At 49.4% G+C, this 17,939-nt stretch overlaps 1 protein-coding gene across 3 annotated transcripts in view; it reads right to left on the bottom strand.

The window, feature by feature from the left end:
• PRKCB (protein kinase C beta) overlaps window positions 1–17,939 on the bottom strand; it is a 325,529-nt gene that overhangs the window by 148,049 nt on the left and 159,541 nt on the right. For all 3 annotated transcript variants that reach the window (XM_059154821.1, XM_059154819.1, XM_059154820.1), the window contains exons 4-5: window positions 8,801–8,912; window positions 8,309–8,437 (exon numbers count right to left, since the gene is read on the bottom strand). In XM_059154821.1, the coding sequence (XP_059010804.1) occupies window positions 8,309–8,437; window positions 8,801–8,912 (241 nt within the window). The remainder of the gene's footprint in view (window positions 1–8,308; window positions 8,438–8,800; window positions 8,913–17,939) is intronic.

Raw genomic sequence — 17,939 nt, 5'->3', positions numbered from 1 at the left:
CTACAGAAAAGCATGCAAATCATTAATTTGTACAGTTTGTGGAAAACATATGTGCTACTAGATCCCAAGTCAAAAACCCAGAATTCGAGCAGCTCCACAGAAGCCCCACACACCCGTTTTACTTCACTGTTTTCAACAACCGCACGACAGCCCACAGAACGGAGGCACCCTAACTAGGCTGATTCCACTTCTTTGCCCCCACTGACAGAGTATCGATACACATGTTCGTTCTGGGCTTTGTTTCCTTGTGTGCTGCTGGGGGTTTTTTGTTTTTTGTTTTTTTAGATTTTATTTATTTCTTTGACAGACAGAGACCACAAGTAGGCAGAGAGGCAGGCAGAGAGAGAGGGGAAAGCAGGCTCCCTGCTGAGCAGAGAGCCTGATGCGGGGCTCAATCCCAGGACCCCAGGATCATGACCTGAGCTGAAGGCAGAGCCTTTAACCCACTGAGCCACCCAGGTGCCCTGTGTGCCGCTGTTTTATTTCAGCAAGACGGAAATGGGAAATCTGCAAAGCCAAGTGTGCAGATACATACATTTTAACAGATGTTGCCAGACCACTTCCCAAGAAAGTGGTGACAAGTCACAGTCTTGCAGGTCCTGGCCATGCTCCCCTTGGGACACAATTCAGCAGGCATTCAGGGAAAGTAACTGAGCACCCCACCTCTCCTGAGGCTTGGGGGCCTCGGACCTTGATCATTCTGATGAGAGTAAATATTCAGGGAAGAGGGCAAGGAACACTGAGTAGAAAGTCTGGTCCCCTCTGTCATCTTGGTGTCTAGGACACCCATCTCCCACCTCTTGAGCCACAGGCTTCAGAGGAAGGCTGCCCAGGGATCCTCCAACCTCACCAGGACATGACCTCTGCTGCACCGAGAAAAACAGAGCTGCGCAGACGGGGATATGATTTAACTCGACTTCTTCGGGACCAAAACAATGCAGAGCAGCAGAACGGACGTGTCTTCCCGAGTTTGTTTTAAGGGAATTGGCTTTCCAGTGAGGACATAATGATGTGTTTTCAATGAACCTATTTTGCTGTGTTACAGTTTCTCCAAACAAACAAACAAACAAACATCCAACAACAATTAAGTACGATGTGGTCTAAGGGATCATAGGTGTCATGGCGCCCCATTCCCGCATCTCCTTGGTGGGGGAAGCCATGTGGGCTGAGGGGGACATGCCTGTCTGTCCACACTGGGCAGTCTTCTGAGCACAGAAGTGTTCACAGCTTTTACTACCCAATGGGAGCTCTGACAACAAGAGAGAGGATTAATTTGATGGGGGTTGAGGTGACAAAGTAAAATGCATTTGTCAAAACCCAGCCATTGTCCACTGAAGGTATTCCCCTCTTTTGCAAATTTTACCTCAAACGTTAAAAAAAAAAAAAAAAAAAAAAACCTGTAAATAAGTGTTGTTTCTAGTTGATGATGGACATGCTTAAGTGTTTAGGGGGAACTCAATTGATGGCTTCAATTTGCTTTGAAATATGTCAAAAAATAAGATGGCTTGATGGATGGAGAGTTGGGGGGACGCTTACTGAGGAAGCAAGTGTAGTAGAATGTTAATGGCAGGTTTGAGTGTTCACTGTAAAATCCCTTCAGTTTTGTTGTATGTCGGACATTTCTCAAAACAGGACATTTGGGGGAAAAGTACTAACTGGTGATGTGGGGAGGGGGTAATCTACACGAGCCGGGTCCTGTCCCTGTTCCATGATGTATGGCTTTGAGAAGGACCTCCTTTCTTGGACCTCAGTGACTCGGCTGTTTCATGGGGGTACGGAAGAGGGGCTGAGCTCTTCTCTGTGATGCCTTCCATATGGACCATGATGACGCTGTGGTCTCATTTCATTCTGTAAAACTTGGGCATCTTTGGAAAAGAGAGCCTTCGGGGAGGAATGACTTTGAAGGCAGACACTGCCCCCTAGTGGGCCCAAGTGGTCTGATTTATGATCATGTTCTACCCTTGCCATTGAAGCATGGCAGGGTCATATTTCAAGACTTTATTCTATCTGTATTTTCTTTCCTTACGTTTTTCTTTTCCTCCCCCTTCTCTTTCCCTTCCAAGCAGACGGCCATCTCAGTGGAAGTATGTAGCAGTGAAAAAGCAGAAATAGCCTTCAGGTCATTCTTGTCCTATGTCCCGAATTCCCAAACCTCAGAGGTTTCAAAGAGAAAATCACCTTCACAAAGGGGATCTGTGAGCACAGAGTGTCTTGAAAAAGGTTTGACGGGGAGTGGACAAGAATGAGATTCCTTGTGGCTAGCAGAAGGAAGAAAGGCGCGGAAAGATCTCAAGGGTCCCCGAACGCTGGCAAGGTTGTGATGTTCATCCAGGCAAAGAGACCCATCTCCTCTCTTGCTGTGACTCAAGGCTCTAGAACATGCTCGGCAAAAAGGAGAAACTCAAATGCTGTTGAACAAACAAGTGAATGACTGGGAGAGGGAGTGAATGGATTCTAGAGGAGTCTGGACCCCGGATGCAGGGAAAGGAAGCCACACTTAACAGCGGTCTCCTACACACCCCGTCCCGGCCACTTCTTGTCACTTGGCAACACAGCGATCTAGGCCTATCTCCCCCACCAGGCTATGAGCTCCCTGAGGATGGAGACTAGATCTCATTGGTCATTGGACCCGAACTGGTACTGAGGCCCTCCATGAATGAATGAATGAATGAACACCTATGCCTACTGAGCCCTTCTCACCTTTCTGCCCTATAACATGCTATCTTCCTCATCACCCTGGAAACACCTAACCCCTCCAACCCAACCCCACACGTCCCACCTCACCCCTCTGTGCACAGCACACACTCTCTGCTCTTCTGGTCAAGTCCTGCCATATTGGTTTTAGACGACAGTTACCCAAGTGGAATATCAAGGGGAAGGGCCCCCATAGGTCTCCTTATACTCTTTTCCCATTGTTTGGGTCGCCATGACGGCAAAACCTACTCTACCCAGAAACAGTCCTTTAAATGACAAGAGAGTCTTCTGTGACCCTTCAGCATCCATTTCCTTTCTCCAAAGAGTGCTTTCGGAACCTCTTTAGAAGCTGGGGTACAGGCAGATGTGACCTCAGCTTTTCTCAACAGCCTGTCGAGAACTGATGCCTATTTGGTGCACTTCTTCTTTTGATGTAAGAATGGCAGATCTTGGGAAGGATTAAAATACCACAATATTGGGAGGACCTAAGTCTTCTGGGAGATGCTTCTGTCTAAGAAGGGTTCTGTAGAGCACAATACCATGGTGAGAACACTGGACAGGAGTACGGAAGAGCAAGATTTAAACAAACAAACAAACTGTTCTCTCTGCTTTTCTTTCCAAACAGCCCCAATTTTCGTGAGATACAATTATGGATACAAATACAGACATGGTTAAGGCTTTGCTGATGGCCGTAACATAGGTGGGAATGTAAATAATGCGATACCAGTTGTTACGTCAATCGAGAGATACTGAATTGAAAGGGGGTTCATATGTGTAGGGGCATGGGCTTTATGAACTCTAGGAGCACTGTACAGCTTTCCTGTGGGCTTCCGACCTTACACAGCCTGCTCCCACGATACCGCTCAGCACCACGAGGTCCGTGTGGTTTCCTATGACTTTACAAGTCCTGCTGCTCTAGGTCTTTTCTGCATCACCCAGGGAACTGCTGTGGTCATGCCTCCAAAGAGTGGGTCCCAGTCTCCGTAATATTTGCTGTTTATCTGGGACTTGGCCCTTAAGAGTTTTTTAAGGTCTCCTCCCCTATAAGAATAAGCATGTGAAAGGGGTTATCTGCTGAACTCCAACTCCTCACTTCAGGAAGCGCTGATTAGGGGGTCATCTGGGAAGTCCCGGTATCCGTCAGGACCCTCTAGTGTGTTATCATTCAAACATACATCCACTGACGCCACACATATTTAGGGACATCCATCACACGAGGTGCTGGGCAGAGTGTGAGCCAAAGCAGACGCTGTCTCGCTGTCAAGGAGCTTCGAGTCCAGTGGGAGAGAGGGACATAATCCACCCAGCTTAGGACCGTCACTGACACAAACTCAAGTTCAGATACCATGAGCGTCTAGAAGGGTGGGAAGCTTGGGGAAGCTTCTCTGATGGTAAAGGCAAGCTGAAGCCTGCAAGAAGGAGAAGAATGACCCATGGGAGGAAGACAAGAGGGCAAAGGTAAACACTGCACAGGAAAGGAACAGAAAGGTGCAGCAGCCCAATGGTGGGGGCAGCCCGGACAGGACGAAGGGTTAAAAGAAAATATGGAGGGAGAGACAGAGAATCAAGAATGAGGTTGCCACATTAGGTTTATCTGTTCTGAGGGCAATGAGAAACCACTGATGGGTTTTTAAAAAGAGGGGGAGCTGACTGGATTTCCATTCCGATCTTGACTTGCGAGATCCCTGGCAGTAGATATAAAGCCTGGATTTCAGGAGCCAAGAGAGATGAGGAAACCTTCGGATCTTCCAGAAGCAGCTGTAACTTGCTTCTGGAGATGATGGGATCTTCTTCCAAGAGCAAGAGAACAGTCAGAGCAGGTGGCACAGCGTCCTGGGCTAGGGAGTGGAAAGTCCAAACACCGAGCGTGCATCTACGGTCTGGAGGGAGTCAGGTGATCTGACCTAGCATTGCCAGGGGGCCTCTGTCCTCTCCGGTCCATCTGTCTGTGATCAAGCAGGAGGGCCTGGAGTCCCAACCACGACACCAGAAGGATGCTTGGGAGACTGGAAGGACATCCAGGCGCGCCACACTGGCCCCATGCCCCCACCCCCCAGCTGCTGTGAATGTTGGCAGTCAAGGGCTCACGGCTGCCCCTGTGTCCAGACAGTCGCCCTCGTCCACACGGAAGCCACCTAGCCTGGGAGGTAACCCCACCTTCCCACCTCCCACCCCAGCAGCCTACAGCCAAGACCGGCTGTCCGCTAAGCTCAGGCTGCTGACAAAACACCAGAGACTAGGTGACTTCAACAACAGGCATTTATGTCTCAGAGTTCTGGAAGCTGGGAAGTCCCATATCGGGTTCCCAGCGAGAACCCTCTTCCTGGCTTCTAGACAGCCATCTTCCTACTGTGCCCCCATATGGTGCAGAGAGGGAAATCTATTTCTCTTCCTCTTCTTATAAAGCCACTCATCTCACCAGAGAACCTCACCCGCAGGACTTCAGCAACCCCTAATGACCTCAGGAATGCCCCATCTCCAAACACCATCCCACTGGGTTAGAGCTTCAAGCACGAATGCTTGGGGTGGTGGGGAGGGAGAGACCCAGCGCTGTCCCCAGCACTGACCGACCCTGCGAGGCCAATCCCTGCAGGAGGGAGGACCAGGCTGAAGCTTGTCTTTAGGAAGACTGTTCTCTCGCTTAGCTTTCTTTGCTCTGCCCCGACTCCTCTTCCCCCACGAGCAGCCCCAATAAATCACTTGAATGAAAATCTCCATCTCGGCTCTATTTTTAGAGAACTGCAGTCAGAGCCCCAGGTTCCTGAATCGTCAGGCAGGCAACAAGAGTACCCCCAGCACTGACTGCACCGGGCACGGGGAAGGGGCCACAGCGGGCCACCGTGACCTGCCATCGTGAGACCCCGGTGCTCACCGCCCGTGCCACATGTGACACCAGGCAGGTTATCCAGCCTCGCTGAATCTTGTCCTCCTCCATAGGACCGCAGCAACACTGCCTCTCCACTGAATGGCCCAGGATCAAAGTGCTTGGAAAACCACAACTATGAAAACCTTGGTAGGTAATTCATCAACGCTCTCAGAACTCTGACGTGCATATATTCTGCCCCTAATGCCAAGGGAGCCCCAACCCACCTCTTTGTTATGGGCTGAATTGTGTCCCCCCCCCCAAAGAAGATATAGCCATGTCCCAACCCCAGTACCTAGGAGTGTGACCTTATTTGGAAATGACAGCTTTCCGAATGCAACTAAGTTAAGATGAGGTCATACTAGATTAGAGAAGCTCTAATCCAATGACTGGTGTCCTTATAAGAAGACGAAACTTGGACACAGAGACACACAGGGAAGAATGCCATGTGATGATGAAGGCAGAGACCAGGCTCCACAAGCCAAGGAACACCAAAGATTGATGGAAACTGCCAGAAGAAACTGCTCAGAGCATTCCAGAGCAAACCAACTCAGCCGACACTTTCATGCCCGACTCCTAGCCTCTGGAAGAGTTACAGAATAAATTCCTGCTGTTTCAAGCTGCCCAGTTTGTGGTATTTCGGTACCGCAGCCTGGGAGATTATACGCCCCTGGTTCATAGGCACATAGCGGATTGCCAGAGAATCATCTGCTTGAGATCAAGATATGCCCAAGCAGATCTGTGCGTAAAGGGGAAGACTCTGACCTTGAATTTGAAGAGAGAGGCTGTGTTGTACCACATCAGAAAAAAAGACTCCCCAAGAAATGCCCGTAAGAGGTAACCTAGCTAAACCACAAAGGAAATAAATAAGGTGTGTGTGGGGGGGGGGGGGAGCGGCGGAGACCAAGCTAAAAAGTAACCTAGTATATCATACTAGGGAGTCTAACAGACCCAGGTGATGAAGTGTGTGGCTTTCCAAGCCTATTTCCTGATAAGTAGAAAGATAATGCTACAACCTAGCACCCTGCTAAGTTGCTCAAAAAATTTAACCAAGATACAGCTCGTAAGTGCTTTGCACAGTGATGGCACATTTTCAAAGAACTCTGGTGTTAGCTACGGCTTTGTTATTGTTTTGTTACTAACGGTGTGAGTTCTTAGAAACCTAACCTCCTTGGGCCTTAGCATTTCCATTCATAAATCGAGCATAACACACATTTCACAAGGTCGTCGTGAGGATGAAAGAGATGACGTGGAGGGCTTTTCGACGGAGCTGTAATTGGCAATAGGACTGTGCGTGTTCACATATGATGTGTTGATTGGGCACATTTATGTTGTGATTTGATTCCTGCACAGCGTCAGCCAACACCTCTATCTTATCACATGATATTGATTGATTGATTGATTGATTGGAACAATGGATAGACTTCAATGGTATTATACTAAGTAAGGTCCTGTATAGGATGGGTGAGTTCTATTCAATGTCTGCGGCCACCTGCGACAGACCTGAACCAGTACAGTTCCTAGAGAAGGACACTAGAGGGCAGCAGGGTCTCATTTTTGTCCCATCCCGGCACCAGGAAGCTAAGACAGCCCTAGGAAAACCCTCCTCTCTCCAGAACCAGTGACTGCCTGCTTCTCCCTGGGGGATCCCCAAACATCCCCCTGGGAAGAAGTCAGCCCCTTGCCTTTCTTTTGGGGGAAAAAGCAATTTAACGGAATGCACATTTCCCAAGAGCCCACTGGGTATCACGAACCCCAAAGTAAAACAAGGGTTGTATTTTACAGGGATATTGTTGGGAGTTTTACGCGGTGTACGTGAAGCCCCTCCCTGCACAGGGCTGAACACATCAGAGATGCCGAACCAATCCGGGGCCTCAAAAGTAGACCAAGTTTTGCAAAATCAATCCCTTTTGTGATCAGTTTCCTGAGTTACCAAGTCATAAAACCTTGCTTAGACGGAGTCGTTATGAAGTCTATAGTTGGTGTCACAAGCATTTGAGCAGAGAATTCCTCCGAAGTTTTAGTCCCGTTCTTGTCTGGTTCAGTGTGGGGTTTACGGTAGCTTTATGGCTGAGTATTTACCAGTCCAGCAAAGCCAGGTTTCTACTTTGCTGGGGCTTCACATGCCAGAGCCAAGTAGTTCTAGAATGCTCCATTCCAAGAGCCACACATGCCCTGCTCCGGTCTTCCCCTAGACCCCCTGCACCCCTCCCACTGGCTGTATTATCCGTCTTTCTTATTATTAAGAAGACACTTCAGGAGTGCAAAAAGTATAGGGAATCATAGAACAGGGACCCACGTCGCCACTGTCAGGTTTAAGAAAAAAAATTATTTCAAATAAACAGAAAGCCCCCTGGGATGCACAAGTCACCGCCCCTCCCCACCTCCTGCCCAAGTGGTCACAATCTGGAATTTGGTGTTTGTCACCAAGGCTATTCTCCCCACTGGGAAAGTCCGCGGAAGCCCCAAGCATTCCTTCTAGGTTTTCTTATCAAAAGAAATAGAACTGCACACTCCACACCCCGAGCAAGAGTAGGAAAGGGAGAGGCAGAGGTGGAGTAGGGCCTTTCTGAGCTCCAGCCCGCGCAGATGCCTGCAGCCAGGAGAGGCTGTGATGGGGCAGGGGGAGGGGGTTGGGAGGCAGGGTCACGCAGTCCCCTCCTCGCCCCCCAGCCCCGCCCTGCCCATCCCTCCAGCAGTTTCCCCTCCCCCAACCCGCGGAGTCGGCGCCGGATCCCCAGCGCCACCTACCGACGACGATGAGGACTTCCCTCTCGATGTGGGCCTGGATGTAGATGCGGCCGCGGCGCTCCGTGTGGTCTGTGCCGCACAGGCTGGGGACGTTCATCACGCAGCGTTTGTGCACGTTCATCATGCAGGCTGCGAGGGCAGGGAGGGGCACGGCTCAGGCTGGGCCCCTCCGGCCTGGTGTCCTTCGAAAGGCTCTTCCCACCCCTTCCCACCCTAACCCACCCCAACCCACCCCCAGGCCCGGACGGACAGAGGAGGTGGGAAAGCCTCAGGGTTCAGCCTGAGTCCGCCCCCAGCCTACCCGAATGGCTCTGAAGCCAGCATCGCCCCCTTTAATGGTGGTGGTGGGGGCGGGGGTGCTCATTCCTCAGCAACAGACAACCCACAGGCCAGCCCGGCCAGAGCTTGGGAGAAGGTGCTGTGGACCTGGACCCCCAAACCAGGAGGAAGCAGCCCGGTCACCAGAGGCCGCCGCTGAGCAAATGTACTTACTGTCACATTTCATCCCCTGGTGGATGAGTCCGTACAGCAGTGACCCACAGTGGTCACAAAACGTGGGGCTGGAGTACGTGTGGATCTTAAACTTGTGTTTGCTCCGGGGGTCCTAAGGCCAAGAGAAACAAACAAAAGAGGCCAGTGTCAGCACGGCCAGTCAAAGGCTGGAGTATCCAAGTAACACTCTGCTTGGAGTATCCCTGGAGAACTCAGCCAGAACTGAAGCCGCCCCAGCACTCCTCACCCCTGTTGGGACCATCACTGGGGGGCGTGGCACCAGATATGCATTTGGGAAATAGTGCTTGAATGAGCGAATGACTCTGACAGCAGCTGGCTCCCACGGCAACCCCAGCCAGTTCCCTGTGCCACCCGTCCTCCACCTGAGAGCCCAACCTCCTGACTCCGGCCTGCAGCTCCAGAGACAGCCGCTAAACAGGTCCCCTTGTTCCTATGTTTTCCCCCTTATCCTCTGAGCATGCCTCTGGAGGGCTCTGGAGTGAACTAAAACCTGAGTCTGAGCATAAAACCTCCCTGCTTAAAGGCCATTTTCTAGTACCTCATCCCCTACACACCGGAGTTCAAAGTCCAATGAATAGTCTGCAGGTTGTGGCAGAGCTTCCTGGTTTTTCCAACAAAACCCATTCTTTCCTTTAATAATAGAACCCTTGAGTTTAAGCGAAGAGTGTGGCCACCCAGTTAGGGACTACATTTCCCAGCCTCCCTTGCAGTTTGATGTGGCCATGTGATGAAGCTCTGACCAATGGGATGGGTGTGCTTCAGGGTTCTTGCCTTTAAAAGTGTCCAAGCCTCTCTGGCCCCAAACGCCTTGGACCCAAACCTGGAGACCTGTGCTGAAAGGACAGAACTACACTACCAGTCTCGGACTTCATCCCTTTGGGCAGACACCTGAGAGAAAACCTACTTTCTGATTGCCTCAGTCCCTATATCTGGGGGCTATTTGTTATAGCAGCTTATCTAGTTCCCTAACAAACATGCCCTTCATAACCTGGCAGTATAGTACAGAGCTTCAAGGTACAGACTTTGGAGCATCATCTGGGTTCTTCTCAGCTGTATGACTTCGGGCAAGTTACTTAATCTCTTTGTGCTTCAGTGTCCTTGTCTATAAAATGGAGGTAATGGGTGTGCTGGGTGGCTCAGTGGTTCAGCGTCTGCCTTCAGCTCAGATCATGAACCCAGGGTCCTCAGATCGAGCCCCATGTCAGGCTCCTTGCTCGGTGGGGAGTCTGCTTCTCTCTCTACCCCTCCTCGCTGCTTGTGCTCTCATTCTCTTTCATGCTCTCTCTTTTAAACAAATAAATAAAATCTTTAAAAATGATAATAAAATAAAATAAAGGTAATGGCAATGCTACAAGCTTATTAGCTCACTGGGAATAAATGGATTCATCTGTGTAGAGATCATAGAACCACCTGGCAGCCCATAAGTGGTATAAGCTCTTGCATTATTATTACACCTCCCTTATAACCTCAGCTATGTCTCCCCCAACATACACTCTGTTCTCAGGACACAGGACTCATTCATGCCCCCCAAACATGCCCCTCTGGCTCTGCATGTTATCTTTCTTGCTCAAGAGTTTCTCTTCCATCACTGGCCTAACTTCAGAGCTCCTTCTTCTCCTTCCCAAAGCCAGCCCAAGTGCTTATCCTCAGATTAGTATAGTGGTGAGTATCCCCACCTGTCCCAAAGCCAGCCTGAAAGTTGCTTTCTCTGTGCAACAATGTGCAGCAGAGCCTGGAGAGCACGGACCTGGGATTCCCACCCAGGGCTGATCTGACACAACGGTCTGTGCTATGTGCTACTCCTCTCTTCCCTCCTTCATTCAGCTCATCGTGTGTCTACTTGAACCTGATGTTCTAGTAACAGAAAATAAACAAGTGAAAATAAATACACACAATAAGTAGATATTTCATTATGTGCTATTAAAGTGTTGAGTGTCTTTTCCTGAAATGTTCTATATATAAACTGTACTGAATTTTACTGTATGTAAAAAAAAAGAAAAGGTGAATTTCCCCTGCATGAAAACAATAACTCAGTGTAAGCCTGGCTAAAAAAAAAATCTTCCATCCTTGAAGGCTCTGGGGGCGCTCACCTTAGAGCTGAGGAGTGCCTCCAACCCTCCTCCAAGGAAATACCTGTTTATGACCGGTGTTGGCCTGGAGGGGGAGTTCAGGGCGAGGTAGGAGAGCAGATCTGGTTGGTCAGATTCCAAGGCACTGACTGCCCCCCCCCTCAATGGGTGGGGCTTGCACACGTGTGTAAAGGCGTACCTGCCTTATTTCTCTTTCTCTCCAGTAGCTCTCTCGCTCCCGGGAGGCTGCTGGCTTCAGATCCCACGGTCCAGCCCTGAATGTGTTGGGATGAGTGGCCTGGGTCACCTCAGCCCCAAACCCTGTGGCCACTTCTCTTTCTCTCCTCGGCTTTTGTGCTCTCTTCTAGCTCCCTGATAAGTGGACCTTGGAGTATAGCCAAGAATTTGTTTTGATTATGCTTTACATTTCCTTAGGCGTACCTAGTATAGAAAAAGGGAGTCTCCGAGGGACTCATGAGCTCGACCTGGAGATTTGGGACAAAAATCCCGACTAATAATAAATGGCCTCTTTGCTGGGTTTCCTTTCTTCCCCATACACATCTCCTTGGAATATCTCTGGGAGAAGGATTTGAGCATTTCTGACTAGATATTACCAAGAACCTTCTCTGCCGCATCCTGTCTCTTCAACAAGAGGAGATGCCGGGTGGCACAAAGAATGGGAAGGTAAGGGGCACCTGGGTGGCTCAGTGGGTTAAAGCCGCTGCCTTTGGCTCAGGTCATGATCTCAGGGTCCTGAGATTGAGCCCCACATCGGGCTCTCTGCTCAGCAGGGAGCCTGCTTCCCTTCCTCTCTCTCTGCCTGCCTCTCTGCCTACTTGTGATCTCCGTCAAATAAATAAATAAATAATCTTTTAAAAAAAAAAAAAGAAAGAAAGAAAGAAAGAAAGAAAGAAAGGGAAGGTAAATGAAACATTTCCTGAGAGCTGCCCAGTGTATGCTGGGTGTCTCTCGGGCACTTTCTCCGGTCCTCATGATATTTCATTTGGAAGGTGTTATTTGTTCCCATCTTAGTGACAGTGAAATTGGCCCAGACTAGAGAAACATAGATTTTCCCCCAGGTCACCCAGCTGGCCCACTGCTAAGCTGGGATTCCCAGCCGGCTCTGCCCGGCTCTGAATCTGGGACGCACCAAGCTTCTCTCCCTTCTCTCCTCCCTCCCCAACTTCGCTAACGTGCTTCTGTTCCAGCCCAGCTGCAGTGGCACTTCCTTCCTTCCTGCACTCATTCCTGCACCCAGCAAATGTTTACTGAGAGCCAGGGTCTTTCTAGGCACGGGGATTCGAGTGTACGCGGAGAGCCAGAAGGCTTGCTCTCACTGAATTCACATTCTAATGGCAGAGAGAAACAAACCAAGAAACCCCACCAATATCCTGCCCTCCTAGATCTTCTCCATGGTTGCATTTAAACCACTGGGTTGTGATTACATGTGTTAATTTCATCTCTCTGACGCTCAGTTACAAGCAACATAAGGGAATTTTGCTCCGGGCATATACTGTACTTGGCATATAGAAGGTGCTCAAGGAATGAGCGAGAGTTAGTATTTATTAAGCATTTACTCACACAGGAACTATCTCTCAGGGATTTACCAGGCAGGCATTAACTCATTTTATCCTTATAACATCCCTAGGAAGCATGTACTTTACTACACCCATCTCACAGATGAGGACCGAGGGCCGCAGGGACTTGCCCCCAGCTCCCCAGCCTCAGCAAGCCCAGCAGTTCGCACAGTGGCTGGCACGCATGGAGAGGTTGGAGTTGCGGTGGCAGCTGGGGGCTGTTGTCATTGCTGCTAACCACTGAAAGCCCCTGAGCCATGCATGTGCTGTTCTAGAAAATGACTTGGAGAGCCCTGTGCAAGGCGGATTAGAGCCAGACGGGAGAAAGGAAGGCCAACTGAGCACGTTGCAGGGGAAAGTTTGCTGCTGGTTTATTTAGAAGCTGTTGCAGATCCCTCCAACCTTACCCCCCGACACCCCGGCCCAGGCTTTCAGGAGGGTTCAAATTGTACCAGCACCCCTACCCCAACACACACACACCCATCCCTCAGACCCCCCAGACCAATCAGGTCATCCTCTGTTCACTTCTACCCTCCTCCCTCGGGCTACCTGGGAGAACTTGGGATAAAGCCACAGTCCCACAGCAGGGGGCCCCATGACTCCAGGATCCTCAAGGAGAATCTTAAAGGGCGCCTGCTCGTGCCCAGTGCCCAGCCTATGAGATGGGTGGGTTTGTGCTTCGAGGCGGCCCGCTCTCCCGGACACAGAGGACTGCTGGAGAGGTAGGCGCTTGGCTCAAATGACTCACATGTTTAGTGAATGGGACACCAGCAGTCGGGAACACGGGCAGCTCCAGGGCTGCTGTGGCCCTTTTTTACAGTGGGCTCCAAGGAACACAGAGGAACAAAGACAACAGGCCACACGCCCCGAGGGACGGAGCTCCTGGTTCCAGTCCCGCCGGGGCTTGGCATCCATTGACTCTTCCTGTGCCCTTTGTGTCCCCTGTGTCCTTGGAGCTGATGCCCTTCCAAGTGGGCATCGGTACCTGCAACGGTGGATGGGAGACAAGATATTTCTAATCACTTGGGCTCAGGTACAGCTCCCTGACCAGTCAGAAGGAACAGCAGGTTTAGCTCTGCTGGGAGTTAACTCTGTGGTTGCCAGATCATGGCAGGGGGGAGCAAGGAGCTGGCAAGGTAAGAAGTAGGTAAATGGTGGAAAGAGGAGGTTCAGAAAGCCTGGGGCTATTTATCAATCAGCCTTTCAATATTTCCAGCATTTCAGTATTACCAGAACTGATACAGCAGTGTTGGTACATCCAGGTTAAATATCAGCCTGGCCTTTAATCAAAAGACATCCCCTTCCCAGCCTTGGAGGCTGTGGCCACTGACCAGCTCTGGGATGAGCCTGGGGAGCCATGAAGCTTCTGAGTCGGAACCGTCCCCCACATCCCAGGCCGCACAGACTGGGTCTCCTCTAGTCTGTCTATCGCCCAGCCCCATCCCCGGCCGAGGTCCTCCTTGATGCTCAAGAGGTTGCAATCTGGAGGCCAGGGGCCATTGTCAACTTTGCAAACACGCTGTATTTGCTCCATATGGTGCTTCTTAAAAGTTCAAGTTAATTCACTATGTTTAAAAAAAAAAAAAATCACAGAATGTCAGATAAAAATTTATACTTCTGGCTCCTTTGAAAAATCACAAGTTACAGCAACACTGGACATACGTCCCTGTGGGCTGAGCAGTGGTCACCCCCTGCAGAGAGGGACAAGACTTGTCTTCTGCAGTCCCTGCCACTCCCTGCTGTCTCACACCACGCTTCCTTTTCCCCTCCCCACCGGGTCCCTGTAGGAATGTGGGTTTATGACCCCGCTCAGACCCCCGACCCTCTCTCCCTCTGGTCCACCAGCTGAGAACTTACACATGAACACAGCCCCTAGCCTCCTGAATGAGTTCATTTGGCTCAGGGTCAAATGCATTCAGAAAGAGGTCTGAAGCTACAGTGTCCCCACCCCAGGATCAGCCCTTGATTTCCAGAGTCCTCGGGTCATCTCCTCCACCCTGGGAATCACGCTTCCACAAGATCCTGGCATGATTCCTCTCCCCAGTAGTTCTCACAGTCGAGGTTCCATCATGCCTTCTGCTGGGTGAGCCTGGATTTCTAAGTTTCCTTCCACTTCGGATCCTGCTCCCACAGATTGCTCAATCACAAGAACAAAATAATAATGAACTATCGGACTGCGACTGCCACCATCGAACATGGACTGTCCCCCAAGTATTGCGTTAAGTGTCCTGTATCACATCATTGAGTCTCTGCCATGGCCAAGGAGTGGGGGGAGAGTTATTAGTACCCTGGTATTTCAGATGAGCCAACTGAGGCTTGAGAGGTAATGTATTCAAGGTCTCAAAGCAAGAAAATGGGAGAGCCAGGATTGAAATCCAAGTCTGCCAGGGAGCTGAGTGGGGACCCCGGCATGTCACCTGGCTGCCTGCCTGCTCGTCAGCCTCGCCACAGGGTCTCCCAACTGACAGGGGAGTGGGGGTCTACAGACAATGGCAACCTTCATCTCACACAACCACAGCACCATCTAGGAACAGGCTGCTGGGGGATCCCTACCACCACCCCCAAGCCAGAATCTTCACCACAAATACCCAACCTCCAGGCCCAAAGGATGGGCAGCTCCCTGCTCAGCATCACTGCCTTGTCACCTGACTCCAGGCACAAGCAGCTAAGGAGGAAGGAAGCACAGATCAGAAACCAAAAGCAAGAAAAAAATATCTTTAAACATCTAAGTCACAGCCTAAAATAGCCTTTCTCGGTCTGAATGGGCTGTGTGGCTTTGTTCACAGGTGGGCTGAAATTTGGCTGTGCTGAAGCAAAGCTGCAGGAAATCGGGAAGCTGGATTGAAGCACGGAGGCCGAAAAAACGCACACAAACATCAGTCAGAGGAGGAATAAAAGCAACCTGGAAATGTGGACTGTGTCATCCCTGGAATTTACAGGCCACAAAAGCCCCTGAAGGCACATTTCCCAGGAGGCAGAAGGGCCAGGTGAAATGGAAGATCCCAGTTGGAAACACCGTCAGAACACAGGGAAGTTAGAAACAGGGGCTCTGGGGTTGACTGTGTGACCTCAGGCAACTGCCTTAACCTCTCTGAGTCTCTGGTGCCATGTGCCTTTCATGGCCTGGCTTCATGGATTGGCTCCCAGCACAACCCCCGCACCCCCAACAAGAAGTACAAGCTCTTTATTTCATTACTCCCATGAGAACAAATCATCGGAGTGACACCTCCCAAACTTCGGTCTTGAGCTGTCATAATTCTGCATGCCCACATACTACCTATAATGTGTACGTGCCATTTTTCTTCAACTCACGTGTCCTTTACATAAATAAAACTATTTTAAAATGAAACCCTGTCAGAGTGGGAACTCATGGGATCAATGTGCAAATTATGTTTTTTTCTAATACACCTTAAAGTGAAAGAGCCAACTCCTAAAATAAAATTTTACAACATGCCCCCCCCCCCCAGTCATCTCCGTTGAGAAGCTGGGGGAGACACAGATACACATCTCCCTGGTGGGCCGGCCAATCGCTATTTGGCACTATCTGTGAAAAGTACAAATGTTTCTTCCCCAGTGACCCACTTGTCCCACTCTGGGAATTTATCCTGGAGATCAACCTGCATACACAGGAAAAAAAATACACATACAGGTTGCTTACTGCAGCGCTATTTATAACAGCCAAAATATGTTAAATAAACCAAGTGTCCTAGGAAGGGAGCTGCTTAAATAAATCATAGAATAGCTACGCGGTGGCATACTGCTCAGGTAGGTATATGGACGAACGAGTCTTCTGCACTAATATGGAGAAATCTTAAGGGCATATTTTTAAGTCAAACTGAAAAAAACAACCACCACCACCAGCAAGGTACAGAAGTGTCTATAGTGCATGTTCCCTTTTGTGTGAGAAGGTGGCTCGGGGTTAGAAAGTAACTATATTCTACAGTACCCATACCCACGTAGAGGAACTCTGGATGGATACACTGTAAGAGAAGCTAAGAGAAGTGTTTATGGACGGAGGCAGGAGGAAACAGAATGAATAGGGAGCAGGACTTCTCTGCACAGATCTTTGCATAGTTCTGACGGAAAGTAGAATATTTCAGGGTTTCTCCACAAGGGGAAAAAAAATCTCACAGCAGGTACCACCACGTGCACAATGGATGGCCCGGGGCATACCCCAAAGGGTAAACAAAATATCAAAGCTTCCCAAGAGACAAAGAAGCAGGGAAGCCTGGACCAAGGTTTGGGAAGCATGAAGCGGGTCATGTGAGAAGCTGTAATTACACACGTGGGCCCCGCCATTGAAACTGTAATTTGGTGAAGATCTCTGATATGGAGGGCGCCTGGGTAGCTCAGTGGGTTAAAGCCTCTGCCTTTGGCTCAGGTCATGATCCCAGGGTGCTGGGATTCTGTCCCCCATGGGGCTGTCTGCTCAGCAGGGAGCCTGATTCCCTGTCTCTCTTCTGCCTGCCTCTCTGCCTACTTGTGATCTGTCAAATAAATTAAATCTTAAAAAATAAATAAATAAATCTCTGATAATGTTCCTGGAGAAGGAAGTCAATCAAGCTGATAAGTCAGTCGAGCTGATAACGCTGTGCAAAGGTTGGAGCCAGGTTGAGTTGGATATGCCACGCCTTCTTCCAGGCTCCACCCCTTTGCAAATAAGTAATGGATTGGAAGGCCTTGCTTTGGTTGTGTAAACTTGGGGAGAATTTTGAATAGGATTTCCTGCATTAAAAGATTTGGGGGAAAAAAAAGGATTTCCTGCATTAAGAGGGGCACTGGAGTCCATGTCAATATTAGGGGTTAATTAACAGCCACCTTCAAACCTAACGCCCAGACTCTGGAATTGATTAGATTTTTGATGCTGGGGCCAGTTCTTGAACCCTTTTAAGTGTTCGCTCGCCTTTTGTCTGAAAGTGGGATAATAATATCTAATTCCTAAGTTGATGAGAGTTCAGTGAATGAATGTATGGAAACTGCCTAGTAGTCCCGGTGGAAATAAACATTTAATACATGCTCACCGTTACCATTCATTCTCTGCCCATACCCTTTGTCTGTATTTAAATTCAAGCTTCTTTCTAAATGATTCGCAGCGCATTTCCTATATAATGATTAAGCATATGAATCATTCACCTAAGATACAGGCAGTAAATATTTTCTCAGTTCTTCATTTGCCTTTTAATTTTGTTGTTCTTTTTTCAACATATAATACGGCAAGTGTGTGTGTGTGTATTTAAAGTGCCAATTTTTCCATTTTCCTTTACAGTCTGTGTCTCTGCTGTTATATTTAGAAAGTCCTTCCCAGTATTTTCTTCAACATCTTACAGTTTCACTTTCTGCCTGCGCTGAAATCCGTACTTCCTTGGAATTCATCTTAGCAGGAGCCTCTGAGGAAAGACCTTCATTTTTTTTTTCTTAATGTGTAACCAGTTGTAACGTATGGGATGTATCTTCTCCCTGCTGACTTGAAAT

This window comes from Mustela lutreola, chromosome 17 (genome assembly GCF_030435805.1).
Source record: "Mustela lutreola isolate mMusLut2 chromosome 17, mMusLut2.pri, whole genome shotgun sequence".
In the NCBI taxonomy this organism is placed as follows: Eukaryota; Metazoa; Chordata; class Mammalia; order Carnivora; family Mustelidae; genus Mustela; species Mustela lutreola.
Note: the sequence above shows the minus strand (reverse complement) of the source record. Positions and strands in the feature narration are given on the sequence as shown.